Source organism: Geotrypetes seraphini, chromosome 17, assembly GCF_902459505.1.
Source record: "Geotrypetes seraphini chromosome 17, aGeoSer1.1, whole genome shotgun sequence".
NCBI classification, from domain to species: domain Eukaryota; kingdom Metazoa; phylum Chordata; class Amphibia; order Gymnophiona; family Dermophiidae; genus Geotrypetes; species Geotrypetes seraphini.
The window spans coordinates 20,473,043-20,489,301 of record NC_047100.1 but is presented as its reverse complement, the minus strand read 5'-3'; the positions used below and the strand labels follow the sequence as shown (position 1 = coordinate 20,489,301).

The following is a 16,259-nucleotide window of genomic DNA, read 5'->3' as shown; positions in this document are numbered from 1 at the left end:
TTAGTATATTGTACACAGTTTAGACACTTGTTTTGATAGACGGTATATCAAAAATAAAGAAACTTGAAAATATCTGCTGATGATTTATGTGCCATGCAATTACTATTTGCAGCAGAACATCCATGAAAGGATTATGAACATTTTTTCCTTCGCTCAGCAGAACACCTGTACAGAAATGCCAAGACTGGACCCATCCCAAAGAGTAAGATTTAACGCCTCACAGACTGACACTGAAGGCCACAGAGTAAGATTTTTCTGGCAGCGTGTCCGGGCTATAAATCTAGAAAGACTTAAGTGTCATATTGCTTCGCAAATGGAAAAAGCAACACAAAGTGCCATTTCGCTTTCTTTGGTGCCCATGAAATGATAACAACGAGAACGGAGGCAATACAAGGACCAGTTTCAATTGCTAAGGTTACTAAACGGTTATCTGGGTAAATTCTTAGTCCTGAACAATTTCTTCCATTGGGGGGGGGGGGGGGGGAGGTAGTTGCAAAGTTTTTAACGGAATAATGCATGATATTTGACTCTTAACATGTATTATGGTACGTGGTACATGGAATTTATGGGGTAGTATGGGGAGGAAGACGGACCACCCTGGGCTCTGTCTTGGTGGGGACCCCAGCACCTCTTCGCTCCCCATGCCATGCTTGCACTCTACCTTCTTCGACCTCCCCGCCCCCCCCCCGTACTTCTTTAAAAATTTTTGCCAGCGCGAGTAACTATTCTATCCTGCTGCTAGCACTGGCTTGGCTCCCTCTGAAATTACTTCCAGGTCGCTGGGCCCGGAAGTGATGTCAAAAGGAATGCCAGCACGAGCAGCGGGCCGGAGAAGCTGCTCGCGCAGGTGAAGATTTAGAGGAATGGGGGATGGGAAGGGAGGGTGTGAGTGTGGTGGGGGGAAGGGGCATGGAAGGAGTGGGGGGGGGGGAGTGGAGAGGAGGGTGTGGGGGAACGTCACAGCCCCGGGTGCCTCTTATCCTCGCTACGCCACTGCAAGGACTTGTTGTGTCACTTGGGCTTGCGTGCATCTGAGAAGCTGAAAGCTATCCTGTCGGTAGTTTCACTACCAGCAGGGTCTCCCAAGGTGGATAGGTTTCAGCGGAAATGTCAGACTAACTATGTACCACCCATCTGGGCAGTGCTGGAGGCAGAGGATCACATTTAATGCGACAACGGTGACAACATTGAATTTATACTGCGCAGAAGAAAGGCTTGGCAATCTACCTCTGTATTCTGTCACAAAATCTTGATGATGTTCATCAAGTCGATAGGGCTCAAACACGAGTCAAATGGCAACATTATGAATTATTTACAATACATGTTGGTTTAAGTCACCAAAGGCTGCATAGTAGAGATGTAAAGCGTATAAATGCATGCAAAGCACCTCATTCTTCTGCAAATCGAATAACAAAGCTTGAGTTTAACTTTTCAGGCTATGATATTCTTTTTTTTCTATGTATTGCCTTGGAAAGTGGACGAACACGGCCACCACACCATTTCACTCTAAATAAAACTTGAAGCCTGAATTCCTTAAGTAGCATTGAAAAATGGGCGCCCAGAAAACCAGCGGGCGCCCTTTATGGACCAGTGTGTAGCGTTGATTCCCATGCCTAACTCGGGGCGCCAGACTTACTCCTTCTGAAACCTGGTATAAGTGCTGGCTCGCGTCAGTTGCGCTTACCCGGTATTCTATAACTATGCCCCGCCCATAACCACGCTGCACTTTGGGACACCCGCTATAGGATTAAGGGCCCTGCCTATTAGAACAGCACACAGCCGGGGGACGTGTGCAAATTTTAATGAGCACTAATTAACATCAATAATTGGCTGCAGAGGCACATCCTGCGAGCAGTCAGCCGGCACTGGCGACTCTCCTCCTCGCCGGCGTCTCAGTACGCAGTTTGTGATACATTCCCCCTCTTTTACAAAGGTGCGCTATCCTTTTTAGCGTGCACTTAATATTACCGTGCACTAAACACACGCTAAGCGCTAATGTGTGCATGTTATCCTATGGATGTGTTAACAGTTAGCGCACGCATTGATTCAGCGAGCACTAAATCCACACCTTTGTAAAAGAGGGCCATTGCCTAAATCAGGGGTGTCCAATGTCGGTCCTCGAGGGCCGCAATCCAGTCGGGTTTTCAGGATTTCCCCAATGAATATGCATATTCATTGGGGAAATCCTGAAAACCCGACTGGATTGCGGCCCTCGAGGACCGACATTGGACACCCCTGGCCTAAATCCATTGCCATCGCTCTCTCTTTCCTCCCCATTCAGCATTATCCTGTTTTTATCTCTCTCTTCCATCTGATATTGCGCTCTCTTTCCCCTATCTATTATCCCTCTTTAGCCCATCCCCCCCTCCAAATCCAGTATGGAACTGTCTCTTATACTTTTTTATCTCTACCTGTATCCCCAGAAAATATTTAAACACTTAGGCCTTCTTTTACTAACCGATTTGCGCGAGCTGAACGCTAACACGTGCATGTTAAGTCTATAGACGGACGCATTAGCGTTTAGCGAACCTCAGTAAAAGAGGGCCTTAATTTAGACAGATACATTTGTAAAATGTACAGAATAACCAATAAGAGTTTTCAACATTATTAGTAGGATTAATTTCCATGATTTAAGATATGTTCTTTATCTAAATAATTTAGAGTACAGCATCATTTGATATCAACTCGTATTTTTCATGGCTGCATGTCCAGCTAAAACCACTTTTAATAACATTAAACTCAGCAATTACTTGGCAATCAACAATACTAAGGAAATCCATGTACAATCCTAGCCAGCCAGGGTCAACAGAAAAATAACTTTGAAACTCCCTAAACAGCAACAGCAGAAAATCCATGGATCACTGTCTAGAGCTGGTAAGTCACCTAGTTATACATAGTTTCCAATTTATAGCAGCTCTTCTAATTCAGCGCTCGACTCTTGACTTAGAGAGAGATTTTTCCTATAGGCACAGAATATTTTAGTTCCAAAAAGCATCTTCCCGTGTTCACACACGTTCCAGAGCTAAGCTGATCTGAATGGAAGAATCCTGTTCCTTCGAAAGGGATTGAAACTAAAAATCTCAGAGGCTTATTAAGTGAGAAAGCAGAACTTTTCTTTAAAAAGACAACCTGCTCCCATAATTTAACATATACTAGGAGACAGGATACAACCTTAGATACAAAAGCAAATAGGATATTGCAATGTTCAGATCAACTTTTCATTAACCATTCAGAATGTCAAGGACATAATTTAAATCGTCTTTCTGACTAGTGACTTTAAATCATGATTTAAAGTCAATTTGATTTAAATCAAATCTACCCTGATCAGACATTTAAATCAAGTCTTTCTGACTATTGATTTAAATCATGATTTAAAATCAATTTGATTTAAATCAAATACATCCTGATCAGACATTTAAATTTATTCTGCATTATGTTTAAAATGCGGGCCCAAATATCGTTCATAAATTATAGAGACTATGTAATGTGCAAGTTCAATCTTAACTGGCTTATTTCCCCACATATCAGCAATTTGTAATATTTTCTCAAACACTGAAGAAGTCAGCAATGTGAACAGCTTAATTGTGGAAGAATGGGCTGGTACACCTCATCGGCATTCCTGATCACTGCACTTCAGCCTTGGTGGCTGACAGTACAGGGGTAATATTAAGAAACACACATGCCTAGATGTCTTGGCGGCTTCCCCTCACTACTGCTGAAAGATTTCCCTTGGAATCAGTAAGCATGGAGGAGACATGAGAAGGAGCAGCCATAAAAAGCCCAGAAGCACACGTCTAAGGGCGAGATTCACTAAAGATATCGACTCAGTCGCTGTTGGCCGATTCTCTGGCTGATTTTCCAACAGCGAATGATTCACTATCAAGTTTGCATGCAAATCATTTGCACAGGGGGGGGGATGCAAATCATTTCAATGCAAACCCACCGACTCAATATCTCAGTGAGCGATTGACACAATGCAGAGCCCTAACTGTAATGACAGGGGAAGCAGCCTCTAGTTATTGCTGTCAGGGTGTCTGCTTTTTAAAAAATGGAACAGATGTTCTGCGTGCAATCTGTCCCATTAAAAAAGACACCCACCCCGCCGCGCTAGCACTCCTGAGCCACCGCCCCCATCCCAAAAAGATGGTAGGAGGAATGCCAACTCCCTCCTGCCCAGAAAAACCTCCTGCCGAAGAAAAAGGCACGATGGATACCCACTCTCTCCTGCCCTAAAGGCACCCGTCCGCTCCCTCCCTCTCCCCGAAAAAAACGGCAGAAGGGATGCCCACTTCCTCCTGCCCAGAAACACCTCCCCTCCCTCCCCTGAAGAAAAAGGCAGGGGGGATGCCCACTCCCTCCTGCCACTGTACGCCCCCTCTCCAGGTCTCCTTGCCTTGAAGTTGGGAGCAGGAGGTATTGAAAACACCTCCTGCTCATCCCGCGATGACACTGGGCCTTAGGCCCCTCCCCGGTGCATCATGTGATGCAAGGGGAGGGGCCTAAGGCCCTGATTGGTTTAGATGCCTCAGGTTAGTGAATCGGGTTGGTTAGCAGCGATCGTCGCTAATTTAGCAACGATCGCTGACTTTAGTGAATCTAGACCTAAATCCCTTACCTTCACTGCTTCCTCCACATATTTTCCTTTTGCCTTCCATCTCCAAGAAGGGTTCATATTTTACCAGCTTTCGACAACCATAAACACTTCTGTTGCAAACATAAAATCTTTTACATAACGTGAGGTTGTGGTATGGAAGATTTAGGTGTAACGTCAGGAAATACTTTTTCATGGAGAGGGTGATGGACGCCTGGAATGCCCTCCCTTGTAGAGGCAGTGGAGGCAAAAATGGTGATGAGAGTTCATAAAGGTGTAGAATAGAAAAAGCAAAGCCCTGACACGAAGTCAACAAGATCAACAACTGTAACTTCATTTTGAATGCACCAAGAGTAATGCTTAAATGGAAGCCCCAGTAATGGGAAAGTGAAGTTTCAAGTTTTATTATATTTGATATACCGCTTATTGAAGCCTATGCGGTTTCCATACAAATTTTACAAGAATAAAAAATAGTGGAGATGCACAGGGATTGCTAAAAACCATGGACAGACATACTTGACACAAAAGGGAAAAATGATATGGGGACGCATCATATTACAATAAATGGAGAGAGGGGGGTCACAAGAGAATGATAAAAGAAAAAAATAGAACAGGGGTACCCAGAAGGTTGATTGCGATCAACCAGTAGATTGCAAAGGCAACGTGTTGCCTTTGCGTTCTGTTCTCCCTGCTACCCCGATGCCAGGCCATTCGCATACCAGCGCCGGGCCCACAGCCTTCCCCTTGCCTGGCTGGCCTGGAACTTCCTCTCCGATGTCAGAATTGACATGGGGAGAGGGGGGGGGGAAGGCTTGTGGGCCCGGCACTTATATGTACCTGGCGTTGGGGAAGCAGGGAGAAAGACAGACAGAAAGAAAGACAGAAAGGGGAGGGGGCAGGGAAAGAGGAAGAAAAAGTTGGACTCATGGAGAGAAAGAGAGAGATGTTGGTTGGGGAATGGAATGAGGTCTTGAGGCAGAAAGAAAGAAATATTGGATTTACTGTCAGAAGAAGGAAGTGCAACCAGAGACCCATGAAATCACCAGACAGCAAAGGTAGGAAAAATGATTTTATTTTAAATTTAGTGATCAAAATGTGTCCATTTTGAGAATTTATATCTGCTGTCTAAATTTTGCACTATGGCCCCCTTTTACTAAACCGCGATAGTGGTTTTTAGCATAGGGAGCCTATGAGCGTCGGGAGCAGCGCAGGGCTTTCAGCACAGCTCCCTGTGCTAAAAGACACTATCGCGGTTTAGTAAAAGAGGAGGGTGTATATTTGTCTATTTTTGTATAGTTGTTACTGAGGTGACATTGCATATTTCAAAGTCATCTGCCATGACCTCTTTGACCCCCCCCCCTTGAATATAAATGATAATTAACATTTTCTCTGCATACAATGTGCTTTGTGTTTTTTAAAAATTTTATTGTTGGTAGATCATTTTGTCTTGGTCATTTTAAAAGTAGCTCACAAGCCAAAAAAGTGTGGGCACACCTGGACTAGAAGGAGAAGAGAGAAGTGAAAAAAGGAGAAAAGAGAAAAAAGTTTAAAGAAGTAGATTCTAGTATAAGTGTTGTAATTTAGGTACCAAAAGCATCTTTGAATAAGAAAGTTTTGAGGCCTGATTTAAACTTGCCTGAGGTTAATGCGAAGAGAGTTCCACAATGTTGGCGCTAAAACAGAAAAGATTATTTTTCTGGTGGTGTCGTATACTATTTGGCGCGTGGAGGGAGTGGAAAGAATATATTGTTGGGTGGATCTCAGCTGATGCTGGACATAAGAACATAAGAAGGTGCCTCCGCTGGGACAGACCAGAGGTTCATCTTGCCCAGCGGTCTGCTCCCGTGGCGGCCCATCAGGCCTATTGCCTGAACAGTGGTCCCAGACTAATTTTATAACTTACCTCTAATCCTATCCTTATAACCTACCTCTACTCCTATCTGTACCCCTCAATTCCTTTGTCCTCTAGGTACCTATCCAAACCTTCTTTGAAGCCCTGTAGCGTGCTCCTGCTTGTATGGTCTGTGTCTAGTATATGGCAAGACAGATTTGGACAAGCTGGAGTTAGCTTCTCTCAGTGACTCCAGCAGTGAGGCAGTAGAGCCGATGGGGGACAGATGTCTACGGTCTGGGTCCCGTACATGGCAAGACGGATCAGAATGGGCTGGACTTGGGAATATCTTAATGTGGAACTTAGCAAGTCAAATGAAAAATTACTAGATTGTTGAATCAACATTGCCTTGATAATGAATGGTGACTGTTGGCAGACTGGTTGGACCATGCAGGTCTTTAGCTGCCGTCATTTACTATGTTAATTTCCATCCATTGCTTTAACTTTCCCAATCTGAATTTTCCCCTTCCTTCTTTTGGATACCACTATATATAGGGGATAACATTTGTACATTGACCACATTTAAGTACATTATCATCTCCGATGACCAAATAAGAACTCCAAAGAGGCAGAAAAATCACTAAACAACAAGGACTAGAGCTGGCAACCTTCTGATCCAAGAAGTGGCTTCATTCATCCAACAAAATACAGCCTCTCAGCATCAGTCTTTTTTTCTTTTCAGCTTGTAAGCATAAGGGGGAATCATTACCACTGGCATTAAGGCTTTGAAGAACTGCTGCACCCAGTTGACTCGATAGGCAATTTTCCCTTTTTAGCAAAACAAAAATAGGTAAAGAAGAGAGTCACTTTTCTAAAAGTACTTTTTATATATCACTCCAGCAGGTACTAGTTGAGAGAATTTGGGCCGAAGAAATTGGGTTATAATTCTCGTACACCGTTTAATTGGAAAATCAGTTGACTGCATAAATGCTTGTGCAATATCGACCCCTCAGTTCATACTGGAAGGACGTGAATGTTCTAGTTTTGAAAAGACTATTTCCGTTTTTGCAGTACGAATGCAATACATTTTTTTGCACATCTCCATTCTTCTGCAAACTAACTTCATTTTTCCAACAGAAAAAAAATAATGAGATAGTGGCTTCCATCCAGTTCCTGGCGCACGAATATCCAAATCACACACACAAAAAAGAAAAACATATCTTTGGCACGTTTTCTTTCATTTTAGCAGCACATAAGGACTGAAGGTACATGAAAGCTGAACTTTCTTCATGTCCTAAAGATGGTACCTGCAGTAAACCACAGAAGCATATTACTAAGGCAGAATGGCAGGCATTCTGCTTCTACCGCCCATGCTGTTCTCGCTTTCTCCACAAAGGACAAGAGTTCTCCAGCACTGCCAAGTTGGCACGTCCCAGAAGTCTTAAATACTTTTAAAAAATTAAAAAGCAAATAATTAATTCTGGAATGCTGAAAGACGACAGATTTTATTTTCTTTCATTTCCTTCTAGCGGATGGCCAAGTCGTGATGCGGGCTGCAGTTGGGCAAGCGCCATTTCAAGTTAGTATTGTTAAGACTTAGAAAAGTAAACTGATGGATGTAAACTATTAGGTGCCTTTTTTTTTTTCCCCCCAAACATTAATATAGAACAGAAGGAAGCAGTCATGTGAAAGCAAAATAAAATGTATGAAAACAATGGCTGCACAAGGATAAAGTTGCCTTCAGTTTGTGTAACAGGATTTTAAATGCTATTTTTTTAAATAAATGGATGACTGTGACGCAGTTAAAATCAGTAGAGCTTATTGATGGGGGTAAATTCTATATGGAGCGGCCTGGTTTTAGGTGTGTAAATAACAGGAGTCTGGACACTTGCGCAAATAAATGACTTCTGCAGAATAAGGAAATTCCATGCCACGTTTGCTCATGCATGTAGGTGGAGTTTAAGTAGCGTATCATACCAAGCCACTCCAATCGACTGCCCCCCACAGATTAATGCGTAGCACAAACCTAAACAGGCTCTAGGCGACTTGTAAGAGAAGAAGGGTAGCTAGGTCAAGAGGGGAGGGAGGGGGAAGGAAAGGAAGAGGGCGGAGAGAGAGAAGAACCTAGTCATACTAAGTAAGAGAACATGTGCGAGGGAGATCTTGTAGAAATGAATTGTCAAAGAGTAGAGTTTTCAGTTTCTTCCGGCTTCTGTTCTTATTATCTCTATGAGATTAGATCCCTTGAAGGACTCCTCAGCTTCAGGAAAGCAAAAAAAAACCCATACCTCTTCCCCTAACTCCCCCACTCATGACCGATAGATTACCGATAGATCCTCGGTATGTGTCGCGTTAGGATAAAAACTTGTCTTGAAAAATCTTGCACTGTAACTAAGGCAAATTTAAAACTGTATATTGGTATTAGATCCCAAGTACAGTAAAACCTTGGTTTGCGAGCATAATTCGTTCCGAAACCATGCTTGTAATCCAAAACACTTGTATATCAAAGCAAATTTCTCCATTAGAAATAATGGAAACTCGGACGATTCATTCCACAGGGACCTGGATTGGCTCGCTGTTTGTATTTTGCTGGACTCTGCTCTTCCCCTGGATGGACTCGCTACTTGGGGGTGTTTGGCTCTATTGAACACTTCATTGTTCCCTGTAGTTTTGTTGTATTGTTCTTTTCTTGCCTGTGTTTCCTTGTCTGGACCATTTGCCATTTTCAATAAAAATATAATTTAAACCCCCCCCCCCCCCCAAAAAAAAAACTTGAATACAAAATACTTGTATTGCAAGACCTCACTGATTTAGAACAGTTACTACACTCCTGCAGCGTCAGAAAGAGAAGAACCATCGGCTCAATTGTGATGATGTGATGTGTGTATACTGTATGTACTTGCACTGCAAAACAATGTTTGTTTCTCAAACCAAGTTACTTGCAATCCAAGATTTTACTGTATGTGTCCACTTAGGATAAAATCTTGTCTCGAAAACTTGTACTGTAGATATGGCAAACTGTAACCTAACTGTAACCTGTAACCCATTCTGAGCTCTTTAAGGAGAATGGGATAGAAAATGAAATAAGAAATTAGACATGAATACTGTAAGAAACTCTTCTCTTTAAATCTAGGGCTATCTTATTCTAGTCTTAGAGTTCTGGTTTCAATCAATACCCCTCCCTATTTCTCCTTCCCCTACATGTTCTTCTATACCAGTGGTCTCAAACTCGTGGCCCGCCAGGTCCTATTTTGAGGCCCTCGGTATGTTTATCATAATCACAAAAGTAAAATAAAACAGGTTCTTGATCATATGTCTCTTTAGCTATAAGTTACAATATTATTAGTAAGACTTAGCCAAAAGGAAAGATTTATAAACTATAAAGAGTTTTACCTCATGCAAAATTGTTATTTCTTTAATAAGACATTAACTATTTTTTGTGAGGCCCTCCAAGTACCTACAAATCCAAAATGTGGCCCTGCAAAGGGTTTGAGACCAATGATATATACTATACTCTACTGTAGTTCTTTCCCTTTACTTTCCTGATTATGAAGTAAGTCTAGTGTATGTCTGATTGTATTTGTTCCCGTTTGTTAATTTCTCCCTTTTAATAAAAAAAAAAATATTGTCTATCGCTTAGATAACCGATAAGTGTTCATATCAAATTTTAAATAAAACTTGAAAAAAAAAAACCAAACTTAAACTTGAAATAAATAAATAAATAATTTACATGTGTTGAAGCTAACGTCTAAAGCACCTTAGGTGATCGTACTATCATGAATGCAGGTGCCCAGTTACAGAATTCCCCTTCTAATGTACCACTTCCTCACATCAATTTGTGTCTACTCTATAGCTTTGAAAAAAAAAAAAATGGTAATGACAAGACCCCCTATGAACACCCCCCTCAAAGGGATATTTGAAGGAGGCAAAAACAAGCCTTTCTAATTTTTTTAGAAACCTGTAAAGAGGAAGATGGTGTAGTGACCAAAGAAAACACTACAGTATTATACGGGTAGCTTATCCTATCATGTCAACAAGTACATTTCTAACCATACCACTCTCTGTAGTGGTCCATAAAATTTATTCTTTTTTGGGGGGTTTAGCTCACACCTTTTTCACAAACTGTGGCTTGAGAGGGACTAGTAGTGTGGAAAGTACAAAAATACAAATATCGCATATAAACCGAGATTTTGGGGCTGAAAACAGGCCTCAAAATAGGGGTCTCAGTTTATATTCGAGTCCTCCGATCTGCGCCCTCCCCCTCATTGCAGGCTTCCCGCGGGCCTGCCTTAAGCCCCACATCCTGTCTCAGCCGACTCTGAACCACTCCGTCGTCCAGACCCCTCCACATCTTACCTTTAAAGTCCTTATGGTCTAGCGGTGAAGCGGGGCAGGAGCAATCTTACTCCTCTCCTGCCCCATGCACAGCTGTGATCAAAAATGGGTGCCAGGAGTTCCTGCCCTGCTTCACCACTAGACAACCAGGGTTTTAAAGATAAGGTGCGGAGGGGTTCAGGAGGCGGAAATTATATTTTGAATATTTATACTTTATTTATCAATTTCCATCCGTACTTAACGCAAAGACAGACCTAAAGGGGGGGGGGGGGGGGGGGGGGAAAGATTACAAAAAATAGATCATTTGCAGCTCTACAAGTCCATAATAAGTGGGACCTAAGACATCTTACAAAACAAAAAGATCAGTATTATTGCAGTTCACCAGGAGGAGAGAGTGGCGCAGTGGTTAGAGCTACAGTCTCAGCACCCCGAGGTTGTGAGTTCAAACACTGCACTGCTTCCTATGATCCTGGGCAAGTCACTTAATCCTCCACTGCCCCAGGTACATTAGATAGACTATGATCCCACCGGGACAGATAGTGAAAATGCTTGAAGTATTTGTGTGTAAACCACTTTGAGTGTGGTTGTGAAACTACAAAAAAGGTGGTGTACAAGTCTCAATCCCTTTCCCTTCACCACATATGTATGAAGTTAAATGATATTTTGGTCTTTGGCTGTCAATATGAACTCACCTGATGATAAGAGATTGGAACAGGCCGGCTAAAAACGATCCACTCCACAATCTCACTACACGGAGGGGTTGTCAGTGAGCCTGTATAGCGGTAGTAACTTCCCAGTGATGCTGGCAGCAGATCCCTCAACACAAAGGGATCTAAGAAGGTTTCTTTCTCTGTAAGAAGAAACAAAAAAAAACCCCTTTTAAACTGATGGTTTTGTGTTTCTTTTTATCTCAACCATAAAAAGTTTCTGAACCCATTCATCAGCATTTTATGTGCCTGATAGGGATAGGCTGTTTGCAGTGACATAGGAAGTGTCGATGACATATCAAAAGAAACGAGAAGAAAAAAAATGACATTTTGGATCTAATTCTATAAAGATGCCTAAAGTTAGGTGCCTAGATTGGCATGAATGGCCAATGCTGTGGCCATGGGAGGGGCATGGGCAGGTCACGGGTGTTCATTAAAGATGTGCACAGTATTATAGGATTTGGGGAACCCATATCCAACGGACACTCCCAGGATTTATACCAGGTTTCAGTGGGTGTAAATCCTTGCATAGGCGTTGGAATTTTGGGGGCCATGGCCTCCCCCAAAATTGGCGGCTGCTGGTTGGTGCTCATCTCCCCTCCCATTTAAATCTTCAGGGCAATTGCCACACAGCATCAATGAGCAGGCCTGCCCCCCAACCCTTCATTCTACTTCCGGGGGCAGACCTGCTTGTTGACACTGCACAGTGACTGCCCTGAAGATTTAAAGTACAATGCTGGGAGGAGGTAGGGGTAGAGTTGGAAGTTGGTGAGGGGCCATGCCTCTGGATTCCGCTGGGACTAGGGCAGAGCTTAATCGGCATGGTAATTGACCGCACTGGTTTTTAGCCAATCAAAATAAAAAAAATTAATTGGCACCAAATTCTTAGGATGACTATCAATGTCTAAGTGAAGGCGCCCTCCAATGCCTACCTGAAAAGTGGGCACGGTTAGTGGGCAGAGAATAGGCATAGCTGACTTAGGCATTGCTACACATTTGAGTTAGGTGCTGGTCAATTAGGCCTGGTAAAACCAGGCACCTACCTCTAGGATGCCTAGCAATGCCTAAGCATGCCTAGACGCCACTAGGCATGATTCTATAAGCTGCACATAGTGTTGATTTACAACACCGAGTGGCACCTATAAAATAGGCATGCTTAGGCACAGTTTATAGAATCTAGCTCAGAATGTCTAGGTCTAGATTAGAGGTAGGCAATTCCGGTCTTCAAGAGCCACAAGCAAGTCAGGTTTTCAGGATATCCACAATGAATATGTATGAGATAAAAATCTATCTTGTGCATATTTATTGTGGATATCCTGAAAACCTGACCTGCCTGTGGCTCTCGAGGACCAGAATTGCCTACCCCTGGTCTAGATCAACAAATGGAAATGGAGCCCTTTATAAACAAGCACAAGAACTTGCAGGAGTACATGTCCGCTGAGCAACAGATTAAGAAGAAACAGTCATTTTACAAATGTCCCCCCCCACCCCAAAAAAAAAAGGTCCAAGTGAAGAGGGAAAGAAAATGTAGCATGGACCATGGTTTACAAGATCAGTGAAATAAATACAATGTCCCTTCATTCACCCTTCAAAATCTTAGGTATAAGCAAGTAGTTACCGTATTTTCACGCATATAACGCGCGCGTTATATGCGTTTTTACCTACCGCACATACCCCTCGCGCGTTATATGCGTGAGCGTGGTATACAAAAGTTTTTAAACATAGTTCCCACCCCGCCCAACGCCCGATTCACCCCCCCCAGCAGGACCGCTCGCACCCCCACCCCGAACGACCGCTCGCATGCGCTCCCACCCGCATCCACGATCGGAGCAAGAGGGAGCCCAAGCCCTCTTGCCCGGCCGACTCCCCGACGTCCGATACATCCCCCCCCGGCAGGACCACTCGCACCCCCACCCCGAAGGACCGCCGACTTCCCGACAATATCAGGCCAGAAGGGAGCCCAAACCCTCCTGGCCACGGCGACCCCCTAACCCCACCCCGCACTACATTACGGGCAAGAGAGATCCCAGGCCCTCCTGCCCTCGACGCAAACACCCCTCCCCCCAACGACCGCCCCCCCCCCAAGAACCTCCGACCGCCCCCCCAGCCGACCCGCGACCCCCCTGGCGACCCCCACGACCCCCCACCCCCCCTTCCCCGTACCTTTGGTAGTTGGCCGGACAGACGGGAGCCAAACCCGCCTGTCCGGCAGGCAGCCAACGAAGGAATGAGGCCGGATTGGCCCATCCGTCCTAAAGCTCCGCCTACTGGTGGGGCCTAAGGCGCGTGGGCCAATCAGAATAGGCCCTGGAGCCTTAGGTCCCACCTGGGGGCGCGGCCTGAGGCACATGGGCCCATGGGACCTGAAAGCATGGGTGCAAGACTGGCTAAGCGGCAGACTTCAGAGGGTGATGGTAAACGGTATTCCCTCAAAAACGTCAAGAGTGATCAGTGGAGTACCGCAGGACTCGGTCTTGGGCCCGATGCTATTCAATATCTCTGTAAAGGATCTGACTCAGGGACTTTGAGGCAAAATTATATTATTTGCCAACGACGCTAAACTATGCAACACTGTGGACAGCGCAACCAAGCCGAGCACTATGGAACAAGACCTGCTGTTATTGGAACAATGGTCCAGTACTTGGCAACTAAACTTTAATGCCAAAAAATGTAAAGTAATGCACCTTGGGAACGGAAATCCATGCATAGCTTACACCTTGAACAGGGAAAACTTAAGAAGAACTACTGCAGAAAGGGACCTGGGAGTCCTCATCAGGGAAGATATGAAGGCTGCTACTCAGGTGGAGAAAGCTTCAGTAAAGGCCAGACAAATGCTGGGGTGCATCAGAAGGAGCTTTATCAGCCGAAAGCTGAAGTCATACTGCCGCTATACAGGGCCATAGTAAGATCCCAACTGGAGTACTATGTCCAGTTTTGGAGGCCACATTATCGGAAGGATGTGAAGAGGATGGAGTCGATCCAGAGAATGGCCACTAGGATGGTATCAGGACTTAAAGACATCCCATATGAAGAACATCTGTCCAGGCTGTGCTTATATTCTCTCGAGAAGCGCAGAGAAAGGGGGGACATGATAGAAACATTCAAATACGTCATGAAACGAATTGAAGTGGAGAAAGAAATCTTTTTTTCTAAAGGGTCCCACAGTGACAAGAGGGCATCCGCTGAAACTCACGGGGGGGGGGGGGATTTCATGGCGACACCAGGAAATACTTCTTCACCGAGCTTTTCTAAAATTGTTCCTTACATGTGTATGGCCCTACAAACCACCTAACCCTTTTAAAAATGACTTCCTAAATGTATTTTGAAGTCAGCAGTTCTGCTAGCAAATTAGTCAATTTTGTACTGGAGGGCAAAAAAGAGGACAAGAGAGATATAGGAAAGCAGAGAGCTCTCTGGGGTGATGACATAATAAAATGGTCAACGTGTGAAAACCTAGCTGAAACAAAGAGGAAGTGAAGGACAGAGAAGATGGATGAACCATAATTGCTGATTTCTAGGTTCACAATGGCACATGTTTAACATTCCTTGAAATGGGGCCTATGCTAAAGAACACACTGTAAAATGCCACAAGTGTCCACATCAGTAAAAAGACACAAAGATGCATATTAAAATGTCACTTACCAGCTTATGTAATAATTTTTCATATGTGCAATGTAAATCATTTTCTTAAAAGCAGATACATGCTTTCATCCTTCATTTTACCCCAAAACTACAATGGACAGCTTTTTAAAAAATATTTATGCATTTTTCACATTAAAGACACTTGACAAGGGTCAATTCATATGTTCGTCTCTCCCACACAACTTGGCTGGCACAGAAATTAGGCTGACAGCAAAGAAGAACTACGTTGATGGAGGATCTAACTTCTGTGACCTCAGGAGAGCACCAAAGCTGATCAGTGGTGCATAGAGCAGAAAAATAAGCAAAGGAGTAAGGACAGTGAGAAGAGACAAGAGCGAGTGAAATAGGGAGGAAACAAGAAATGGAAGTAGGGAGAGGAGAAGAGAAGGAGAAAGAAAAAGGGTAAGCAAGGGGAATAGAAGGATACGGAATGAAAAGAAAAGAAAAGGAGGAGAGACAATTTACTTCTCTCTCCTTCTACAGACATACCCAAGCACCCTCTTGCATGCTTTCCCCATCACTACCAAAGCATCCTGTTAATTCATGCACCCTCAGTCATTCAGGCACAACAAAAGAAATCCAACTGAACTGTAGTAGACGTCAAGCAAAAAAATCAAAGAAAAATACTGCAGAGACGATGTACTCGATGCCAAGTCTTTATTTCTATTAATGAACATTGTTTTTTCAATGTGATCCACCCGCAGCCACCCATGCACTATCTCTCCTGAGTCAATGACACACAACTTAAAGTCATATGTAAACACGCATTCACTCAACCATAGCCCTCACCACCACTCACTCAGCAAAACATGCCTTTGTTCAATGGGTTGAGCATGTATTTTTCAACTTGTTTCTTTAAGGTTTAATCCTCTTGCTTTGGAAGTGACTACTATATCATGGCTGTTCCAACTGGGGTAGGTGGCAGGATGCCAGCTCTCACATTTAAGTTTTAGATCTTAGCAAATCGCAAAGAATGGTCTATTTTCAACCCAGAGCTCAATTTGCCTATTATCTTAGCAGACTATAATGAAATAAGGATATGGCAGCCTTAAGACCAACAGGTGATCAATGACGGCATCAATCCTTACAATCATGCTACAGTAATTGATAGTAACTTGCGGTATGACACTTTTTTAGAGATGGAAGAACCTCT

At 43.7% G+C, this 16,259-nt stretch overlaps 1 protein-coding gene across 3 annotated transcripts in view; it reads right to left on the bottom strand.

The window, feature by feature from the left end:
- The window catches only part of PTPRG (protein tyrosine phosphatase receptor type G), a 720,636-nt gene that overhangs the window by 206,604 nt on the left and 497,773 nt on the right, over positions 1-16,259 (bottom strand). For all 3 annotated transcript variants that reach the window (XM_033925773.1, XM_033925774.1, XM_033925772.1), the window contains exon 7: positions 11,450-11,607. In XM_033925773.1, coding sequence (XP_033781664.1) covers positions 11,450-11,607 — 158 coding nt within the window. The remainder of the gene's footprint in view (positions 1-11,449; positions 11,608-16,259) is intronic.